General features: G+C 28.4%; 1 protein-coding gene across 2 annotated transcripts in view; it reads left to right on the top strand.

Annotated features, from left to right (window-relative positions):
* Window positions 1-14,113, top strand: part of geko (olfaction protein geko) — a 34,817-nt gene extending 20,704 nt beyond the window's left edge. For both annotated transcript variants that reach the window (XM_088262129.1, XM_088262130.1), the window contains exons 3-4: window positions 7,690-7,822; window positions 11,810-14,113. In XM_088262129.1, the coding sequence (XP_088118255.1) occupies window positions 7,690-7,822; window positions 11,810-11,981 (305 nt within the window). In that variant the 3' untranslated portion in view covers window positions 11,982-14,113. The remainder of the gene's footprint in view (window positions 1-7,689; window positions 7,823-11,809) is intronic.
* Window positions 14,114-21,261: the final 7,148 nt, after the last annotated feature.

The following is a 21,261-nucleotide window of genomic DNA, read 5'->3' as shown; positions in this document are numbered from 1 at the left end:
TTCCATGTTCTTCTTCATCTTCGATAAAATGTCAAAAAATAGTATAAATATAACTCTTAATTGGAGATAATCCAGATTTGTGTACAAGTATTTGGACACTCAAAATGTTGTAAGAATAAATAAATTAAACCAGCCTATGACGGTTGTGAGCCCCGTAAATGCCGACTTCTATATAATTCTTCATCTTTGATGAGATGTCAAAAAATAATATAAAAAATAACTCCTGTAATTGGAGATAATCCAGATTTGTGAACAAGTGTTTGGACACACTCAAAATGTTGTAAAGAATAAAAAGACGAACATATAGGAACCTTCAACATATTTAATGATACACATTTAATGATTGATGCATGTTATTACAAATTTTCCTACTATGCTTGTGCAAGATATTTAAGAGAACGCACATGTGGCTGCATGTGAAGAAATATAATAACTAAGCTCTAAAATAAATTTAATAATACGAATTACCAAATTTACTACACCTCAAAAGTTCTGAAATTAATACCAAGTAACTTTGTAAATTTGTTTTGTGTAATTTAATTATCGTCTTCGTTCTTTAAGTCTCATAGCAAAGCTTTTAAATTTATTATTTTTATTATTCTAATTAAAACATATATAAATAAATGGCAATAAAAGTATTATTCACAGTTTTTAATTACAGAAATATAAAATGGATTTTAACAAATGAAATTATTAAAACAACGTAATATTTGTTCATATGTATAAAAAATATTTATATATGTATGGTATAAATATACAATATATATATATATATATATATATATATATATATATATATATATATATATATATATATATATATATATATATATATATATATATATATATATATATATATATATATATATATATATATTGTCCGCCTCCGTAGTGTAATGTCAGCACGCTCGGCTACCGTTCTGGAGGTCCCGGGTTCGATTCCCAAGGGGGTAAAATAAATACGAGTGATTTTTTTCACTGTTATATTTATTCAATATTACCCTCCTGGTACCTGAAGGGGAGGGCTGATCCTTCGTGTGTAAACGATCAAGATAACACTGTGTTTATATGACGCAGTGCCCTATGCACCATTGGGGTGCGGTCCACCACTATACATATATATATATATATATATATATATATATATATATATATATATATATATATATATATATATATATATATATATATATATATATATATATATATATATATATATATATATATATGTATATATATATTTATAAATATATATATATAATACTCTTATAATTTCCTGTTTCAAAAGTAAAAGGTAAAATTTTATTTTAATTTATTAGGTGCACAAGTAAAAAAAAAAATTATAATAAGAGTGAGTGGACGATAATATTACATCCGATGTTTTATTTTTATTAAAATAAAAATTTGGGACAATTTATGTACCTCACTTCTAGTAAAATACTTCCTCAATAGCGCTAAAATGATAACGATTTGGTTCATTTCAATCAGTTATCGATCGAATTTAGTTTACATCGATTTAGGGTTGGTGACCCAACGCCAACGTGTTATTTTCAGAATACGACACTGTTTTTTGCTACTAACCTCTTAATACGTTGATTTTGTTGCATTAAATTCATTCGAAGTAGTCTCGTTAGTCATGGCAAGGCGGAAGAGCAACAAACCAAGGCAGTGGTAATTATTTTATTTTACTTTTTGGTGTATTTCTTCAAGGCAATGCGCTTGACTTTCAAAACTGATCGATTCGACCACGTGTAGAGTCACTGACTTATAATCACAGATTTTAATTAAAATAAAATTTATAATATCAGGAAATTGGAATACGTTATTAGTTACTCAAAACAGGGCCATTCAAATTTTATGGAATTAATAATAACATATTATTTAAATTTTATGTGTTAAATTTTAAATTAAAAACTGATTTTTTTAGTCTACTAAGTTAGTAGACTCAAAAAATCTGTGTTTGATTTAACATTTAATACATGAATTAAAATGGAGTTCTACAAATTAAACGCCAAATTTATAAAAAAATTATTCAGTGTGACCCTGGACTGGTAAAGCGGAGGGCTGATCTCTTTTCTTTCATGTGTTGACGATCAAGATAACACAGCGTTTATATGGAGCAGTGCCCTATGACCATCGGGAGCGCTTAAGGGTTTGACGAAGAATAATAAGATCTAGACTTTAATGAGGCAGAAAAAAATGGATTTACTACAAGCAAACAATCCTTTATGAAGTTGAATGTTAAAAAAAATTAACGATTTATTTACAAAATTTCAATGTACTGTTTTATTCATTTTTTTTTTCCTAAATTCTATAACGCAGTCTTAAATTTTTTTTTATAAAAAATTAACACATAGACAGCCATATCGTAGAGATATGACTCGAATAAATATATCATTTCTCACTCAAGTTTTTTTCCTGTGTCTAGAAAAAAAGGGGATTGAATTAATTTTACTATAAAAATAGATTTCAAGATTATTTTGAAAATAATATTCTATTTAAAAAAAAGCATTGTGACACAGACATATCAAAAAAGATGAAATAATAATGAATAAATACATAATTTTACACTCATTATTTCCTGTGTGAAGAAAAAAGTGACTTTATTTAATTTTTTTATACAAGAGAATTCATAATATTTTTTTAAGTATGTAAATGCAGAAACGTGAAAAGTGATGGAGATCGAATCACAAATCCGGTTTAAGAAACGACAATTCTTCACAAGAAGTCGCTTAATTCTGTTTTTGCATTCAACGTTCATCACGCTATTTTGTATTCAAATTTAGCTGCGCATTTAGTTTATTTCTAGCTTCTGATGCATTTAATAATTTGGCATTAAAAATATGCTTTTGAAAAAATAACGAAACGAATGCCAACACAATATATTTCAGTCTTGCATTCTTTGCTAATTTTGACATTCGAACATCTATCATACATCGTTTTGCCGTACATGAATCTCCTAGATTAGCTGTCTTTATTAGGCTTTACAGATGTATGAGATATTTTCAGGAGTGTGATATTTACGTTCCTTTTTTTATGTTCAATGTTTTTTAAATATTCTTTCAAACAATATCTTGTTCTAGCTCGTTAAGAGCATATTGAATATACGGATGATTGCATTTTTATTTTATTTAAATACATAAATTTAGATGAATAATTTTTATTTGAGTTTTACTTGTAAATTACCACTATGTATTTGAATCTATTACAATTCACATTTTCAACGTCCCAAGAATCCAGCCCTAAAAATTAGTTTAAGTTTTACTCAGTAAATACCACTATTTAAAAAAAAAATCTTGTGAAACGTGTTTCGATGCATTCCGCATCATTTCAAACAACGTATGTGAAGCTAATTCTAAATTTTAAGGGTGGGTCCTTGGGACGTTTAAGTTCAAGATGGGGTAATGTTTTTTTTTTTTTTAATTTTTTTTTTTTATATTTCTTATTAGTGGGAACATAGACAATAAAGGGACGTTTTAGTCATCGTTATATTGTTAATAATGGGTTTATTACTACTTTTATTTTTATGAATCCTATGTATCAAAATAAAATAAATCTTTAATTAAAAATGGATATTTTTACCACAAAGAGACTGCTGAATCAATTAATGAAATTCTTAAAATTAGTCATAGCTTCACATTCGGCGTTTGAAAATGATGCGGAATGCATCGAAACACGTGTCACAACAGATTTTTAGAAGTCGTATTATCAACCAAATTAAATTTTAATTTATAATGGATAAATATTACCACAAAATAACTGCCAAATCAATTAATGAGAATAATTTTAATTTAACAAAGCAAGTTTCATTTTGTGGCAAGTTACTGTGCTGTTTACCCTAGAGTCTTGTAACTTGTACGTTCGTTAATGGAATAGATATCTGCGTATTGTATTTTTTGTATTGTTTCCAGTACCTACGCTACTAAGGATATATTGTAAATTGTGGATCACCTTGAATGTGGCAATTCCACGTCGGTATCATTATTAACAGATTTATACATACATCAAGGAGTCAATAATATTATAAAACCATAAGGCAATTCGTCAAACCCTCCATACTCACTTTACTTATATACTATGTTTGTTTTATTGAATTTTTATTATTTTATTTTATTGGATCATTAAATAAACATCATAAATATAATAAAAAAAATACAAGTAATCAAAACCTACAACAATTTATTTGTATTTGTGTATTCAAAAAGGTTTTAGGGTGATAATACTATTTTTGTTTTAACAATCCGTATACAAATATAAGCGATTCATTAATGTAAGTACTATATTCGTTTTAGTTCTTCATGTAATGGTCAGCACTCTCAGCTACGGTTCTGGAGGTCCCGGGTTCGATTCCTAAGGGGAGGGCGTGGTCAAATAAATATAAGTGATTTTTTTCACTCTAACATTAATTTAATATTTCCCTGGACTAGTACCTGAAGCGAAAGGCTGATCACCTTTCCTTCATGTGTCAACAATCAAGATAACACTGCGTTAATATGATGCAGTGCCTAATGCACCATTGGGGTACGGATAAGGGTTTAAAGAAGAAGACGTACCTACAAAAAGTAATGAAATGTGTACATGTGTATCTGCATTACATATATAGCTAGAGATGTAGGTATTCTTCTAACTCTTATCTGCACCCAATGATGCATAGGGCGCTGCATCGTATAGACGCAGTGTTATCTTGATTGTTATTTATATGAAGGCAAGGTGATCACTCCTGCGCTCAGTGACCAGTCCAGGGTAGTATTAAATAAATATTGGAGTGTAAAATCACCAATATTTATTTTCACCCCCCCCCTCCTGGGAATCGAACCCGGGACCTCCAGCTCGGTAGCTAAACACGCTTACTATTACACCAGTACACCACGGGAGGCGGACAAGTATTGGATTGAGTTAAATAGATAAATCGGATAAAGATTTATTTTATTTTTTGTTAAAAAAAGAAGAAGAAGAATACATCTAATATATAAAATTGTATGATAGTACGGCTGTCAGAACTTAAAACACAGTAAGGGACATTTTATTTGTAGTACGTTTTTTTTTGCTTTTTTGGACTAAGTAGAATCCACTTCAAGTCAAAAACAAGTCAAAAAATGCAAAAAAAAACGTACTACAAAAAATATCCCTTACTGTGTTTTGAGTTTGGACAGCCGAGTAGGTTAGTTATCTTAATGCGAAGTAGACGACAAAGAAAAATATACCTCAGTTATAATTTGGTTATTTTCAACGTTAAATACATAACTATGAATTTGTGCCGAAAATGAGGCATGATGCTGATTGGGGTTTTGCGTTTAATCATGACGTGCGGAACAGCGCTGCGTTGCGTTGCGTTTAATTATGCGATGCGTTTTGATTTCATAAAACGCATGTGTGTAGGTACGTTTATAACAAGATAATAAACAAATTATTATAATACAATGATTTAATATTATTTTTTGACATCTCATCAAAGATGCAGAAGAATATGGAAGTCTGAGCATTTACGGGGCTGACGACCGTCATAGGCTGGTTTAAGTGATCACTTTACACACGTGTAACATTCACCAATTCTACCCATTATTGACAACCACACTACTCAAATTCTTGTAAACTCTATATATAAATGAACCAATTTAGAAACCTTGTTTTTGAATCACTAGAACTTCACTAGAGACATCTATTGGTGAGATGGAAAGAATCTTTTTACTAAGCAGAAACTCTTATATTAGTATGTGAGGTCCGAATCCTGGATTATAATCACATACATGAGAAACCAGAAAATATCATTTTTATTTTTATTATTTTAGCTTATAATTTGATCAGTTAATTTATTTAGAACATTTTCAGTGTGTCCAAATACTTGTTCACAAACCTGGATTATCTCAATTATAGGAATTATTTTTCATATTATTTTTTGACATCTCATGAGTCAAATAATATGAAAAATAACTCCTATAATTGGAGATAATCCAGATTTGTGAACAAGTATTTGGACACACTCAAAATGTTGTATACAAAGATTTAACATTCAGAAGACGTAAATTTTATAATAAAAATTGGTATAATTTTGGGTTTATTGACACTGCAAAGAGGATGTGGTGCGAATAATGGCCTTTCCATTTACCTGTTTTCCTCATTTTTAATATGCGAAATATGCCTGCAGAACGTTGCGACAGGCTACTGTGCGGTTAAATTTCTTCAAATGTCCTCAAACATTCGGGAAGAAAATGCCCTTAAAAAATATGTTTTATTATTAACCGAAATTTTTCAAATAATTATTTTTTGTGAAAGAAGTAAATAAAGTGACGGGCTTACATATTTCATAAAACAAAATAAAAAGTTTATAGTTTTTTCCATATAAATTTTATTCGACCAGTGACCGGATTTTGTCGCAATCAACATCATCAGACTAGTCTGATGATGTCGGTTACGACGAAACCGTCTCATTGGTCAAATAAAAGGTGTGCGTAAAAAACTATAAAGCTATTATCATGTTATATAAAATGCAGTTCCACCAAAATATGTCGGTACAGAACATAAATCTCATGAAACAATATTTTTCAGCAACTAAAAAACTCTTTTATTAATATAACACTCTCCTTATCATTCATCGTTCATTTATATAATACCATTTTATTTGAACGATTAATGATAAGAAGAGTGTTTTATTACCATATCACAAAGTTAAGAATGCTTTTAATTTACAAAAAAATCTTATATTAATAGTTGAAGTTTTTATGGTTTTTAAATGGTTATTATAAAAAATCAATTGGAGTAAATACATACAATAATAATAATTATTGTAATGAAACGTCATTATGATTGTTTTAAATTGATATGGTATAAGAAAAAAGGTTGTGAGAAGAGATGGATGATCCAAAAAGAAAGAAAAAATATTTCGATACATTATATGATTTTTCCAGATTTTTTTTAACTCGCGAAACTTTGGGAAACGCTGATATTGCTTGGCATTGATATGAACTATAAAAAGCATTAAAATTCAATGTCTTTAAGGTAAGTTAAGTATTGTGTAGCGAAACATTATAGAGACCTCCAAGGATAATGAAATCCTAACATTTTATTGCGTTTAATTATATCTAATAAGTTTGTAGATCAGTGGGAATGTTTATTACTACAGTTTCAAAGATCATGGACATTCAGGAAGAGTTCCGTTAATTTGCTACATTTGTTTGTCGTAACGATATAATTTCATGAAAATCGAAAGAATGGAGGAATATTTTTTGGATTTTACATGAATTATTTTATCCCTTTGATTCCTTTTTCCTTTATTAAAGGTTTTTTTAAATCAATGAAAGAAATTATAAATGAACAAACTATTTATGTAATTTCACGTAAGAAAGACTTTATGAAAAAAAAACTGCAAGTCATCTTTAAAAAACACTAAAAATCGAGACGTACGCCCAATAAATCAAGACGTGCAAAAAAAAACAGTAAAATATAGAAAAGTTTTTCTTAAAAATGTATTTTTTATTTTATTGTTTATTAAAATAAATAATTATTATGTTTAATACAACAGATTTAGTAAATATATTTTTATTGAAGTAGTTAGTTACAATATTATAAAATAACGTTTTTAATACGTAATAAAAAACAAGTACATTATAATTTTTTATATGACCTCATCTCCTTTAGTATAATTAAGTATCCGGAACACATAAAGTAACGGAGGATATTTTTTGTTTACAGGCGGAAAGAGCAGAGTTGAGGTAATAGCCACTATAAAGAACGCTTGTCTTCCGAAGCTGATTTGCGAGCTGAGCGCTGGTGCTACTAAGAGGAGACTGACAGAGAGTGAAACCTCTTTGCTGGAACTAATCAGGTAACACTTCCCATCTTTATGATCTCCTGGTATTTTAGATTTTTGTGGGATAGGAACTTTGTAAATTTTCATATTATTTTTTGACATCTCATCAAAGATGAAGAAGAGTATGGAAGTCTGGGCATTTACGGGGCTGACAACCGTCATAGGTTGGTTAAAGTGATCACTTTACACACGTGTAACATTCACCATTTCAACCCAATGTTGACCACCACACTACTCAAATTCTCGTTGTATATATATGAACCAATTTAGAAACCTTGTTCTTGAATCACTAGAACTTCACTAGAGACATCTATTGGTGAGATGTAAAGAAGCTTTTTATCAAGCAGAAATTCTTATATTAGTATGTGAGGTCCGAATCCTGGATTATAATCACACACATAAGAAACGCCAGAAAATACCATTTTCATTTTTATTATTTAAGCTTATAATTTGACCAGATAATTTATTTACAACATTTTGAGTGTGTCCAAATACTTGTTCACAAAATCTGGATTATCTCCAATTACAGGAGTTATTTTACTTTTATTTTTTGAAATCTCATCAAAGATGAAGAAGAGTATGGAAGTCTGGGCATTTACGGGGCTGACGACCGTCCTGTAATTGGACATAATCCAGATTTTGTGAACAAGTATTTGGACACACTCAAAATGTTGGTAAATTTTCATTTACTTCTTTTTTGTAATGCCGACCTAAGTGAATCGAGTGTTGCAGTGGATTTACGCTATGTCACCTTGGTCGTAACAATTAAAAATGATAGTTGGAACTCACACATATTACTATCATCAATCTCATGTCGCTTCGTGTTTGAGAATATGACTTTTGTTTTGTGTACTAATGTTTTTCGGTTAAAATGAGAAGTTCAGTTTCTTTTTCTCTTTTGAAATAAAATTAATTATCTGTTTTGTCAAAAAACGTAACATGTGTTTAGAATACAAAGAACCTTTATAAATATGATGCTCTTTTAAAAAATCAAGATAATTACGAAAAACAAAAGTATTGCCGGCTTCTCAAATAGATCTTTTCATGTTAAAAATATGTACAAATACACGCTTTACTCTGAATACAAATTACTTGTAAAACTTAATGTTTTAACAGTATGTAATTTCACTGTATACTGTCGCGCATAAAAGTACGCCAGCAAAATATCTTTGATTTTACCGTTTTTAGGCTGAAATGTCATAAATTTTTTATTTTTTATCGACTATTTAATATCAAGACTTTGTAACTTTGAAAACGGCCAAAGTGAATTTAATAAACTGAAACATTCCAAAGTAATTTTTTTGTGTAATAGAATATAGTAAATCAATATTTTTGAGCGTATTCACAATTGCCTTTAAAATTTAACCATGCGGCCAACTTCGCAACTTGCAACTTCGCTAAGGACACGAATGCGAAAAAATATGATTTTTACAGGATGAGAGTAGGATATAGGGATAATCAGCTTATTTTATTTTTTGTGTGAATATTTCTTAACAAGTTGAAATTTTAACAGGGAAGGTGAATACCGATATAATAGAGTTTAAACGGTGTATTTTCCAGCTTTGCGTTTTTGAAGTCGTCCCCATTACGTTGATAAAAAAAAATGACGATGAAAGTAAAAACTGAAGGTAAAAACTAAAAATATTTGTTTGTTAAAATTGTTTAGAACTTCATTATAAAATTATGTATGTATTTTTTAAGTAATTAAATGTATTCTTAAAAATTTAAATTACTTATTTATTTTATTACAAAAATGTTAATAAAATTAGTATATAACCACTCACCGAGATTTTTACGTCTACCGGTTTCAAGACGTACCCGTCTCTTCGTCAGGACAATCACTAACACAGCATGCAAACAATACTACCCTTCACCACCATAGCACCATTTACACGCTCAAAACTACACATAATGTCTAACACATGCGATTTTTGGTCGACCCGAAGACCAACATGCACTATGTGGCTATATACTAATTTTATTAACATTTTTGTAAAAAAATAAATAAGTAAAAATGACTAACCACAAAGTAAATGCTTTAAATATTAATAATATTGAGAATAGTATTCCTAAATGTTTATTTCTATTTGAGTTTAATTTTTGGGAGTTTGTTATTTACTTCGATTGTATGGCGCTTATATGTAGATATTATATATTTACATTCAACTTTTTTACAAACTTTATATTGCGTAAGATACCATTATTTCGATACGTCAAACGGGTAACGTCGAATCTGAAAAATAACAATAAAATTGGAAATGTGTTTTTTTTATAAACCATGCAAGAAAAACAATAATGATAAATTAAAATCATGATTTTGAATCTCTCCATACATGAGTTATTTTACTTTTATTAGCATGTTATTACTTGAATGTTACACGTGTATAAAGTGATCACTTAACTAACCAAAGATAGAGTTTCTGTTTAGTAAAAAGCTTCTTTCATCTCACCATATCTCTAGTGATATTCTAGAGAATTTTATGTTTCGTCTTTGATCAATATAACTTTTGACAGGACCAACCTGCCGATGGTTATGCCAGTAGGAAGAGCTACCGCTATGTCGAACAATATCTCTTTGGATATTGATCTATTCCATGTGTCTGAAGGAGTTTTCTGAAGTTGGATTCTTCTACACCTTTAGCAATAGTATTCTTGCGTATTTTCTATTTTTATTAATGTATACGATTTAAATTTAAGTTTGTAATGTGTATATTATCTATAAATAAATAAATTGAAAAATTGAAAATTTAAATATATTAAGAAGTTGAGTAGTGTGGTTGTCAATAGGTCGTAAGCCCTGTAAATACTCAGACTTCCATATTCTTCTTCGTCTATGTTTAGATGCCAAAAATGTAATCTGTACCCATTCCCTTATTCTCCTCCATATAAGAATGTAGAGAAAATTACTGTCCTAACTAGTCGAGTTTAGTGACCTATAGATACACAGGTAATCAATGTGCGAATTGATTTTGTAGATACGACTCGCCGGTCTAACTGTGCCGGCATCGGCCAGTCAACAACTACTTCTTGTCTTGTTATCTAAGCATTCTAACAAATACAATAAAACAAACTACGACCACGGTCTTATACCAGCAATGGTTTATTTTACAAGTCACTTTCACTTCACAAAATTATTTACTTCCGGACATTTAGACAAATCAGAAACGTTACGTAATTTTTCAGATTATTTATTAATGCTATCGCGTTTATTACGGTTCGAAATTATGATTAGCTGTTTTTTCCACGAATCATATATCGATTATAAATAATCGATATTTGATGAAATAATGATCAAACAAGATGTAACTTATATTATGACTAATTTCATGTAGAAGCTTGTGGCGTGAATAATTTTAATCGCCGTGACTTATAACCGTTGAAAATATAATTTTATTCCCCAAACATTAATCCAATATATATTATTGAAACATATCTAACAAAATTTAACACATACCACTTTTGGTCAAAAGAACTTTTTGATTATTATGCAATAAAGTTGTTTAACATGCTTCCATTATGCATAAAGTCGTTAAATAATGAATATAAGTATAAAAGCGCTATTAAATATGGATAATAGAGGTGGGGAAATCAGTATAAATTAACTGGTCAAATTATAAGCTAATAAAATAAAAATTAAAAGGATATTGTCTAGCGTTTCTCGAATATGTGAATAAAATCCAGGATTCGGACCTCACATATAAATTAAAGCGTTTCTGCTTAATAAAAAGGTTCTTTCATCTCACCATCGATGTCTCTAGTGATATTTTAGTGAATTCTATGTTTCGACTTAGATTAATATATTTAGAAGTTGACAAGTGTGGTTGTCAATCACGGGTGGAATCGGTGAATGTTACACGTATGTAAGGTAATCACTTAACCAAGCCTATGACGGTTGGAAGCCCTGTAAATGCCGAAACTTATTACTGTATTTTTTCATCTATGTTGAGATGTCAAAAAAATAATTTTGAAGCTTGCAAGTCAATGATTTTTTCTTATTTTCAGTGACACCTCGCTAGGAACCATGGCGGAAGTTACGTCAAAATATCACTTCGCCGCGCACATGGGGCAGCTCATTTCCGGCATGGAGGGGACCGGATGCCACAATTTCTACACGACGTGTCCACTTCCGGGACTCCAGGTCCTGGAGATGATGAAGAAGGTGCGCATGCGCTGAGGACGGAAACTGCGACTCAAACGGAAACAGAGATTTAGATTTTGGAAATTGACGTCACAAATTGTATGGGTTGTTTGATGCGTGAATGTTCCATTACTTGAAACTAATGGGACCCTATTGATTTCTTTTAAAGCTGTTGCAAGATGGCTCCATAAAATATACATGATTTTATTTTAATCTTCAAACGATTTTTTTCAATTAATAATAAACCCATTTACAAATTTTCGAATTTTATGGTAAGACTCTAATGAGTTTATTTATACTTGTTTTCGAATAAAATGTCATTTATTGCGTTGCCATCGCAATTTTTCACAAAGCTTATTTGAACTCACATAATAATGTTTTATACAAAAATATGGTAAATCCATTATCCTTGTTTTTCTAAGAATCAAGTTATGGATATATTATATTTGAAAAACTGGCATCGATTGAGGAAATTTCATATTTAAAAATAAATCAACATATTTAATAAATAACAATTCGCTCACTCCTTTCAAGAACGTCATAAATCAAAAAAATTGATTTTTCAGGAGAACGTTTTTAAAGTTAAAAAATTTAACACAATGTATGAAAAATAAATATTAAGCCACTTATTGAACTTTTTTCTGTGCAACAGATTTTTTTAGGTAAAACCCGAAGATTTTTTCTCCATTTGAAAAATATTTAATATATTTAAAAACATAATTAAACAATACCTTTTCTTCAAAATGCAAACACAACATTTTCTGCCCTGTAGCGGGTAAATATCAAGTTAAAAATATGCCTCTTTTGGTGGGATGTAGTACATTTTCTGGACATTCGGAAAACATGCACAACTGAAAATTGACGATTTTTGATTTATGACGTTCTTGAAAGGAGTGAGCGAATTGTGGATAGATGTAACGAAAGTACCATATTATGATATGTTTTTTTGGTGGTTAAATATCTATCATTTTATTTTCCATAGTAACATTTCATTAGGATAAAATAATTACATGACAAAAAACTTAAAAATCGGACTTTGTATTAAACTGTGATACTTAAATTTAAGATATTTACTTAACTTTCGATTTTGTAAAATTAATATTTAAGGAAATAAAACAAGATGTACATTAATCTTACATCCGACAAATGAGTGTACATACGTCAGTCGAAAAATGGCGGTTTGATAAGTTTTAGTAATAAGTTTAAGTTGTTATTGTACCAGTTTCATATTTCATTTGTTAAAAACGTTTAATCATTTTGTCCACAGTATTTTTTTCTAGTTTTCTTATAAATTTTGTTTCAAGAAAATAAAAATAGTATTTTCTTTTACAATTAATTAATTAATTACCTTTTTTCTCACAATAAAATGTGCCAGATGTTTGTTTTTAAATATATTAAATGATTTGCCATTCACTTTGTGGAATAACATTTTTTATTTTTTTATAGATGAATATTTGTATTTTTATTATTTTGCATAAATATTTCAAATTCATACTTTTTCTGTGAGCCTAAGAGGCTCATTATTAGAAAAACTATAGGTATCAAATTGTGGTAGAGAGGGTTTGATCCGAAAAACTCTGACTTAAGAGTCCGCGATACTGACCACGGGACCACAACCCGACACAATTTTTTATTTTAATAAAACATCTTTATAAGACCTTTTCTGAGTTTATTATTTTTAATGTTTGTATTTTGTAGTTTGTATTTCTCAAAGTGTTTATATAAATAAACTCAAACGTGTTTAATTTATATATTAATTAATTTTATGTAACGTATAAAAATACTCCTTTTTAAATTACCATCAACTTCTTAAACACTATTTGATATGTTATTCTTTTAAACAAGTCAAGTATCAATTTTACATAAAAAATCAATGTTTATATAAACTATACTATTTGATATGTATACAGGTTTTTTTTAAACTTATAACTATGGTAAACTGTATATTTATAAGTCTTATAAATAAGCTATTAACAAATACGTATTATTAACGCAAGAAATTATATTTGTAAAATTTATAACCATTGCAGGCCGACATGTGCAATGTTTTGTAAATAAAATAATTTAAGTCTCGAATAAATATTTTATTTAGGTATTTTAGTAATAATTTTAATATTATGTTATGTTTTGCTTATAAAGCTTATCTTAGTGAAATCCTAAAGCAATATATATATATATATATATATATATATATATATATATATATATATATATATATATATATATATATATATATATATATACATCATAAAATATTTTGGATCGTCATACTCCTAATTTAACCTTTAAGAATAAGGCATACCTAATAATTGCCTTAAAATCCAAGTAATTTTATTTTAATTTTAAACTAATCCAATCATGATATTCAAGTAGAGAATTAACTTTCAAGAGATATATTACGGATATTAGTCGTAACCTGGGTAAAACTCAGAATCAATAACTACTGCTATCATATTTGACGTTCTAATATTAACTTAACTATTTTGAAACTTATATCAGAGGTATTTATATCAATTGCATTTTTAAGGAAATTTATACACATTGGCTAATCAAATTGAACTAAAATAAAAATGATCTCGGACTGTATTTTTTTCTCATTACTAATACATATAAATTAGATTTTATGTAATGATTTAATACCTATTATATTTCGCTCAAATGAACTGCTTATGTAATTGTAAATACTTTTTTACAGACGGTTTTTTGATACAGTAGAAGTCATGATGTTTTTTAGAAAGGCTTATATTAAGTCGCATAAATAATTGGTTTTTGTATTAATTCATATTGATCATGTTTACGTCACAAATATATGTAAATAAAAATGCATGCATACAACTATGAATGTACATACATGAAGTATGATATACATTGAAGTATGATCAAGAAATGTATTACAGCAGGTAAGTATTAAATCAAATAAATAAATAAAATAAAATGTTAATAAATGTGTGTTATTTTACTTTTCACTTGATCCGTACCTCTTTAATTTTCATCCTTACCCTTTTGTATTCCGATTTCATATAAAGATGAAAAAATAAAATTAACCATTTCAAAAATTCTATCATGTGTTATGACAGCATACTATTGGGTTTACATTTTTTTGTATTTTACTTTAAAATGTGGTGGACGTTACTTTTGTGTAAATGATAAAGATAACCTCTTCTCACCGTCATTTGCACCCAATTGTGATTGTTATCGAGGAAACATAATTTATAATATTTATTTTGACCTTCCTGGGTATCGACTATAGAACTTTCAGCACAATAGTCAAACGCGGTAACCACTACACTATGCAATGCAGTACCCTTTGCACCAGAAAAAAATGTTCTTGATTGGCCAAACATTCTGTAGTTTTATTACAAACAATATTTTTATATATACATATGTAGGTACGCGTTATAAAAATATATGCAATAAAATTTTCAATAAATAGCATTCTTCGAGAGACGGGTCATCCTTATTAAAACACTTCGTCTAAAATTATTATAAAAGCGTTTGTTTATCCTTAAAATACTGCGCATTTTAAAGGATATCATCGAACATATTACATGCCATTTTCCTCAATTTGTATGCAAAACGTAAACGAAATTAACGTTTATTTTTATTACTCGTGAGCTGAATTAAAGTTACAAAAAAATTGTTTGGTTCGAGCATAATAAAATTTTATTGTATTCTTTACAAAAAAAATATTATGGGAAATATAATATATTATATTACTTAGACTCAAGGTGTAAAGTGCAGTGGTAAAAATATATATTTTTAAATGTCATTAAGGATTTAAGAGCTTCTGGTGTAAATATTGTCACAGGAAATTTATTTATGTAAACTACACGTACAGAAAATAAATAATTACATTAGCGGGCTTATTGCTAAAAAGCAATATCTTCCAACCAACCAAAAACAGACTAGTGATATTGATCAAAACGTTTGATACCATATATAGCTGTTTGCCATCAGAGGGTAGATAGTACTTGACCATTAAAAAAACTAAATTACAAATTATCGTATGAAAAACATCATTTCCAAAAGATGATAATAAGGAGGGCAAAGGAAAAAGGAAGTTTAAGTGTAATGTACATATTACGAACGAATCAGGTTAATTTATTTTTCGAAATAAATGTTGACAAAAAATATGATGTTTTCGAATGCAAATTCTCTTTTTTAAATAAATATTTTTTGTTTACAATTTCTCTATGCAAATACTTCTGAAAATGAATCAAAACATCTCATGCCATAGATAAATGTTTAATATTATTTTGTTTCAGTTTTTTTAAACCTGAATTTAAATTGGCGAATAAGAAAAATCTCTTTTTCGCCAACTTTAATTCAAATACAAAAAAATACAAATTCAAAAATCCAGCCTGGAAAAAATCCAATAAAAAAACTGAAAATCAATTACAAATTTGTCATTAATCTCGTAACACGATTTTCCGTACATTTTATTTTTATGATGCGACTGTAGACAACAATTTACTTTGAGATTTACCATTGGTATGGACAGCTGCTTGGGCGTTAGTATCGATCTTGTTTTTCAATAAATAAAAGTTTAATCACTAGCACACATGGGTGCATTTGCAGAATAAAGAGCTAAGTAACTAGCACAGCGCCAAGGTAATGTACTATTACTTATTCTAGAAGGTTGAAGTTTACACGAACATGCCAATAGCAGCTGGCAGCCCATGGCAGGCCGATCGAATCAAACTCCTGCGCCCAGATTCTACGTACTTTGCAGTTGTGATATTATTGCCAGATCAAAGCAATAGAAAGGGAACTGGATTCTGGTTAGTATAACTCGAATCGCGATTATCCGTAATAATAAACATTAAATTAGAAGCGAGCTCAGTTATTCAACCATTGAAAAAGTAGAAAGAAAATACAGCTTGAGTAAATGTTTTCATTAAATGATTCGGCAGTCATTTTGTGGTCCGTTGTACATTATCATTTGTACCTATTTCATTTTCGATAACATAAAAGGTCATTTTACACTCAGTACACTTTTTTTATTTAATAAATGCTTCCCCTTAAAAAGTTAAAGTTACTCGATAATAACATCTTTTAAAATATCACCAACTGTTGAAAACTCGACCAAACAATTCAAAATCGGCAATTTAATTGATGATTATTTTTCACTCATACGCTTTGCTGTATCGAATGGTAAATAGGGCAATTTAGGCGTTTGATGTAGTATGATCTTGATAAGTAAGGTGAACGAAAGTGCTTTAAATAAATACTAATAAATAACAGTCGGTGTTGGTCTACCATAGCATGCTTGGTTGACCATTTAAGCCTGTATTGGTCAGCATTTCGAAATAATATTCGATATTGTACATGTGATATTCTCATCCCTTTTAAACTACCAATCGTGGTTTTAAACCATTTTTGTTTTTGTTAAAAACCCCAAGATAGAAAACGTTTTAAACCACCTTTACATCTTTAGCTTAGATACCACGTTGCTTTTTAAAAAAATATTAAGGATTTTCGTTTTGGTTTTCGAATTTCAAAATACATTCCGTATTTTCCGTATAGAAGTACATACGCTATTCAAAACCAGATTCATGAATCCAAAATGGTTTTGTACTGCAAGGTTATTTTAAGTCTTCACTCGTTTGCGAATATTTTTTATTTCAAAGGTTAATATTGCTTAAAAACCGAACTTGTTCGAACGCAATAATGCCAGGTTTTGTGCATGCAAACGGTTTATACAAGTTACTAGATAATAATATACAATTGAAATAATAAAATGAACCCATTTTCACAATTGAAAGGTAATTTTATTGCTCGTCAATGTAATATAAATTTTACTACCGGAATAATATAATTAAATATTTCTCTAACTTTCTATTCTACAATAACATATGGACTCGTATATTACCCATATTTAATTTATGACTTCATTTTCGCGTTCCTGTATAAAACATACAATAAAATACGAATTCATATAATAACATGCCATATAACTTCCTTGTGCATAATATTCTTCAAAATACTCCATCTTAGGATTGCCATATGTTCTCAAGATCTCATTTTCACTTAGATTAATGATATACATATGTAGGAGTCCCCAAAAAAATTGGTAGTTTGGTTATCATGGGTAGAACGGTAAACGTTGCACGTATATAAAGTGATCACTTAACTAGCCTATGACAGGTCATAATCCTTGTAATTACCAAGACTTATCTCATATTCTTTTTCATCTATGTTGTGATGTCAAAAAATATTAGTCTTAGACTTAAACAGCCAGTCTATAGAAGAAATTTAATATTAGTCTGTAAGTATAAGATTTTTTTTTCGATATTTAAATCCAAATGTGATATGATATATGGCAAAATAGTGTTAACATACATGATAACTTGATGTTTCCGAACCTAAGCTTTAACTACTAGACAACCTTTCCTTACACAATACTATACGATGAAGGATATAATACTTTACATACAGTAATACATTACTAAAATCTTGGGATGTAAGCTGATTTTGATTATTTTTATATAGGTGTTATTGCGACTGTCGTCCACCCAATTAAAAAGGTCCTTCTAGATCTAGACTTCCCCGGTTGACAATTTTATTATCAGTATACATGATAACTAACATTTAAATAAATAAATACCTAAGTATTTATTCTGAATACTTAATAAGTAAAAATTACAATAAATCTTCAATAATCCTTGGGGCATCCATAGTACAATCGTGTGATGTGTGTTAAAGTACACCAATTATTTGTAGTTTATACTATTCTCGTAGCGTAATAATAGTTTTGTTCCTTAATGTGATTGATCTCCAAGCATCGTCTTGAAATAATTAATGGTTCATTATAGCCAAGGCATCTACGTTTATTTGACTTCTTTCAAGGCTAGTGGAAAAATAGAATTGCTTTATTTATAAAACCTCAGAAAATAGAATATATAGTTAAAGATGACTTGAATAAGCGTTACAATAAATATTGGTAAAAAAAACTTAAGAGAAATTATTCGTATGATTACGGGCAGGTTTATATGACGATGAAACAGCAAGCAACTGAACAAATTGTGGACAAACGAGTATATTTATTTAAAAAATGACGCATTAATAAATATGAAATATTATTTACAATAAATAAGATGCCTTATGAAAAAAAACGAAGCTTTACCAAGGGTTTGTATTAAGAAAAAATATATTTATATAAATATATATATATATATATATATATATATATATATATATATATATATATATATATATATATATATATATATATACATATATATATATATATAAAAATATTTAACCTATATATATATATATATATATATATATATATATATATATATATATATATATATATATATATATACATATATATATATATATATATATAAATATTTAACCTCATAAATGGGGTTCTTCTTCTACAACTATGCCTAATATGTTGCATGTGATGTGATACAAATTTTTTTCAGGAAATTTCATAAAGGCAATTACAATTTAAATTATTGTCTCAATCACGATCACGGACATAATGAAAAAGGAAAATGTGTTTATCCATAATTATTTCATATCAATATTATTTTCGTAAATCACCCATTTTGGTATATCACTGATCTGACTTCATTAAAATATTAAAATGCTTTTTATATTGATAGCTTGTGGACAAATCACCCTTTTAAGTTAAAATGAAAACATACTATACAGGTTATAAAAAAGATAAAAACATGCTTCATATCGTATCACAGTTTGTCCTGCATACATAATAGATAAATATCGACATTTTTCTTTTACTGTAATTTGGTTGTTAGTATAATTATTATTTTTCTATTGTACATTGTACCGAGAGAAAAATATACAATATACAATAATTAGTCATTTATAAATAAAACCAAGCAACGATTTCCTTCTTTCGTATAAATTTCATTTTTAAATAATCGGTTATTGCAAATTGGTACATTTGCCGACATGATTTGATTTTAAAATAATCTTGTGATAATAATCTCACTATCTAAATGATAATGGAAAGAAGTCATTATTTTTAAGTACTTGAAAACACGTGTAATGCAACACTTTAGGGTTGAAATAGGTGCATTTATTAATGTACATATAGTGAAATAAAATGGATAACGATTTTATATTAAAAGACATTAATGACGTTATTTATTTTGAACAAGAATTAAAAATGAAATGTTATTTAAATTTTTATCGGAATATTGTATTTCATTCTGATATTTTTAGAAGACATGTCATTTTTATGAAAAAATACATAAAGATATACAATGAAACTAAATGATCCGCAAATATATTTCCCCACACATACACTTTACATTCCCTTTTTATAGCGAGTGCAAATGAAACTTGTTTATGATTTTCCCTTTCCCTCCTTATTACTACACATAATACACGCCTTAGCTTACTAACTCCCTGGTAATTTTCATAAAGAAAAAGACATTGTAAGGGAAGTAAATTTTAACAATTAAAAAAAAAATGTAGATTTGTTGTGTTTTGTTGATTTTGTTGATTTAAAAAATTAATTGCAATAATCGCACAACCTCTAAAGTAGACCGCTAAAAACGCACTGTTGCCAGAGTCGAAAATTCGACCCTCCGCAGTTTTGAAGTAGAATTAGAAGTCGAAAATTCGACTCTCAGCACGTAAACGGTTAAATAATGTCCGAATATTCTTAGCTCGTAATTTATTTAAAAGTTATTTATTTATGTTAATCGTGTTTATGTTTAAGTTCATGTGTTTAACAAAATTGTCCTAACATCATATGTAAATATAGTACACAATACTAATAATATTTTTAAGTTAATTTTTTTTTTTTAATCAAACACATTTTTTTAGTCTACTAAGTTGTATTTCATGAAAAAACACATAAAAAATTATATTGTGACAATTCAAACAAATATTAAGATTAAATGGACTGACAATCCTTATATGGCTATACAATTCTAGGTACTTAAGAATTGTATAGCCATACAAGGATCGTCAGTCCATTTAATCTTCACATTCGTTTAAAAATGCCATAACTAGGCGAAACAATTGTCACAATATTATTTTTTAGGTTTTTTTTGTTGGTAAATATAACTGTGTAGACAAAAAAATCTGTGTTTGATTTAAAAATTAATACATGGATCAAAATGAAGTTCTACAATTTAAACGCCAAATCAATAAATAAAATTGCAAAATGTTAACAATTTTCATGAAACATTTTTTTAATCGCAAATATATTTAGCGCCATCTGTGAGCCTGAAAATTGTTAAGGCTCTGTAAGAAAGAGCGACACCTGCTTGTTGAATCTCACAAGTTTTCTTGTTTGTAACATTAAAGACAATGAAATATAGTTTCG

Source organism: Brachycentrus maculatus, unplaced genomic scaffold (genome assembly GCF_059751285.1).
Source record: "Brachycentrus maculatus isolate JH-2025_06_01 unplaced genomic scaffold, ASM5975128v1 h1tg000173l, whole genome shotgun sequence".
NCBI lineage: Eukaryota > Metazoa > Arthropoda > Insecta > Trichoptera > Brachycentridae > Brachycentrus > Brachycentrus maculatus.
The sequence above is the reverse complement of the archived record's forward strand: the minus strand, read 5'-3'. Positions and strand labels throughout refer to the sequence as shown.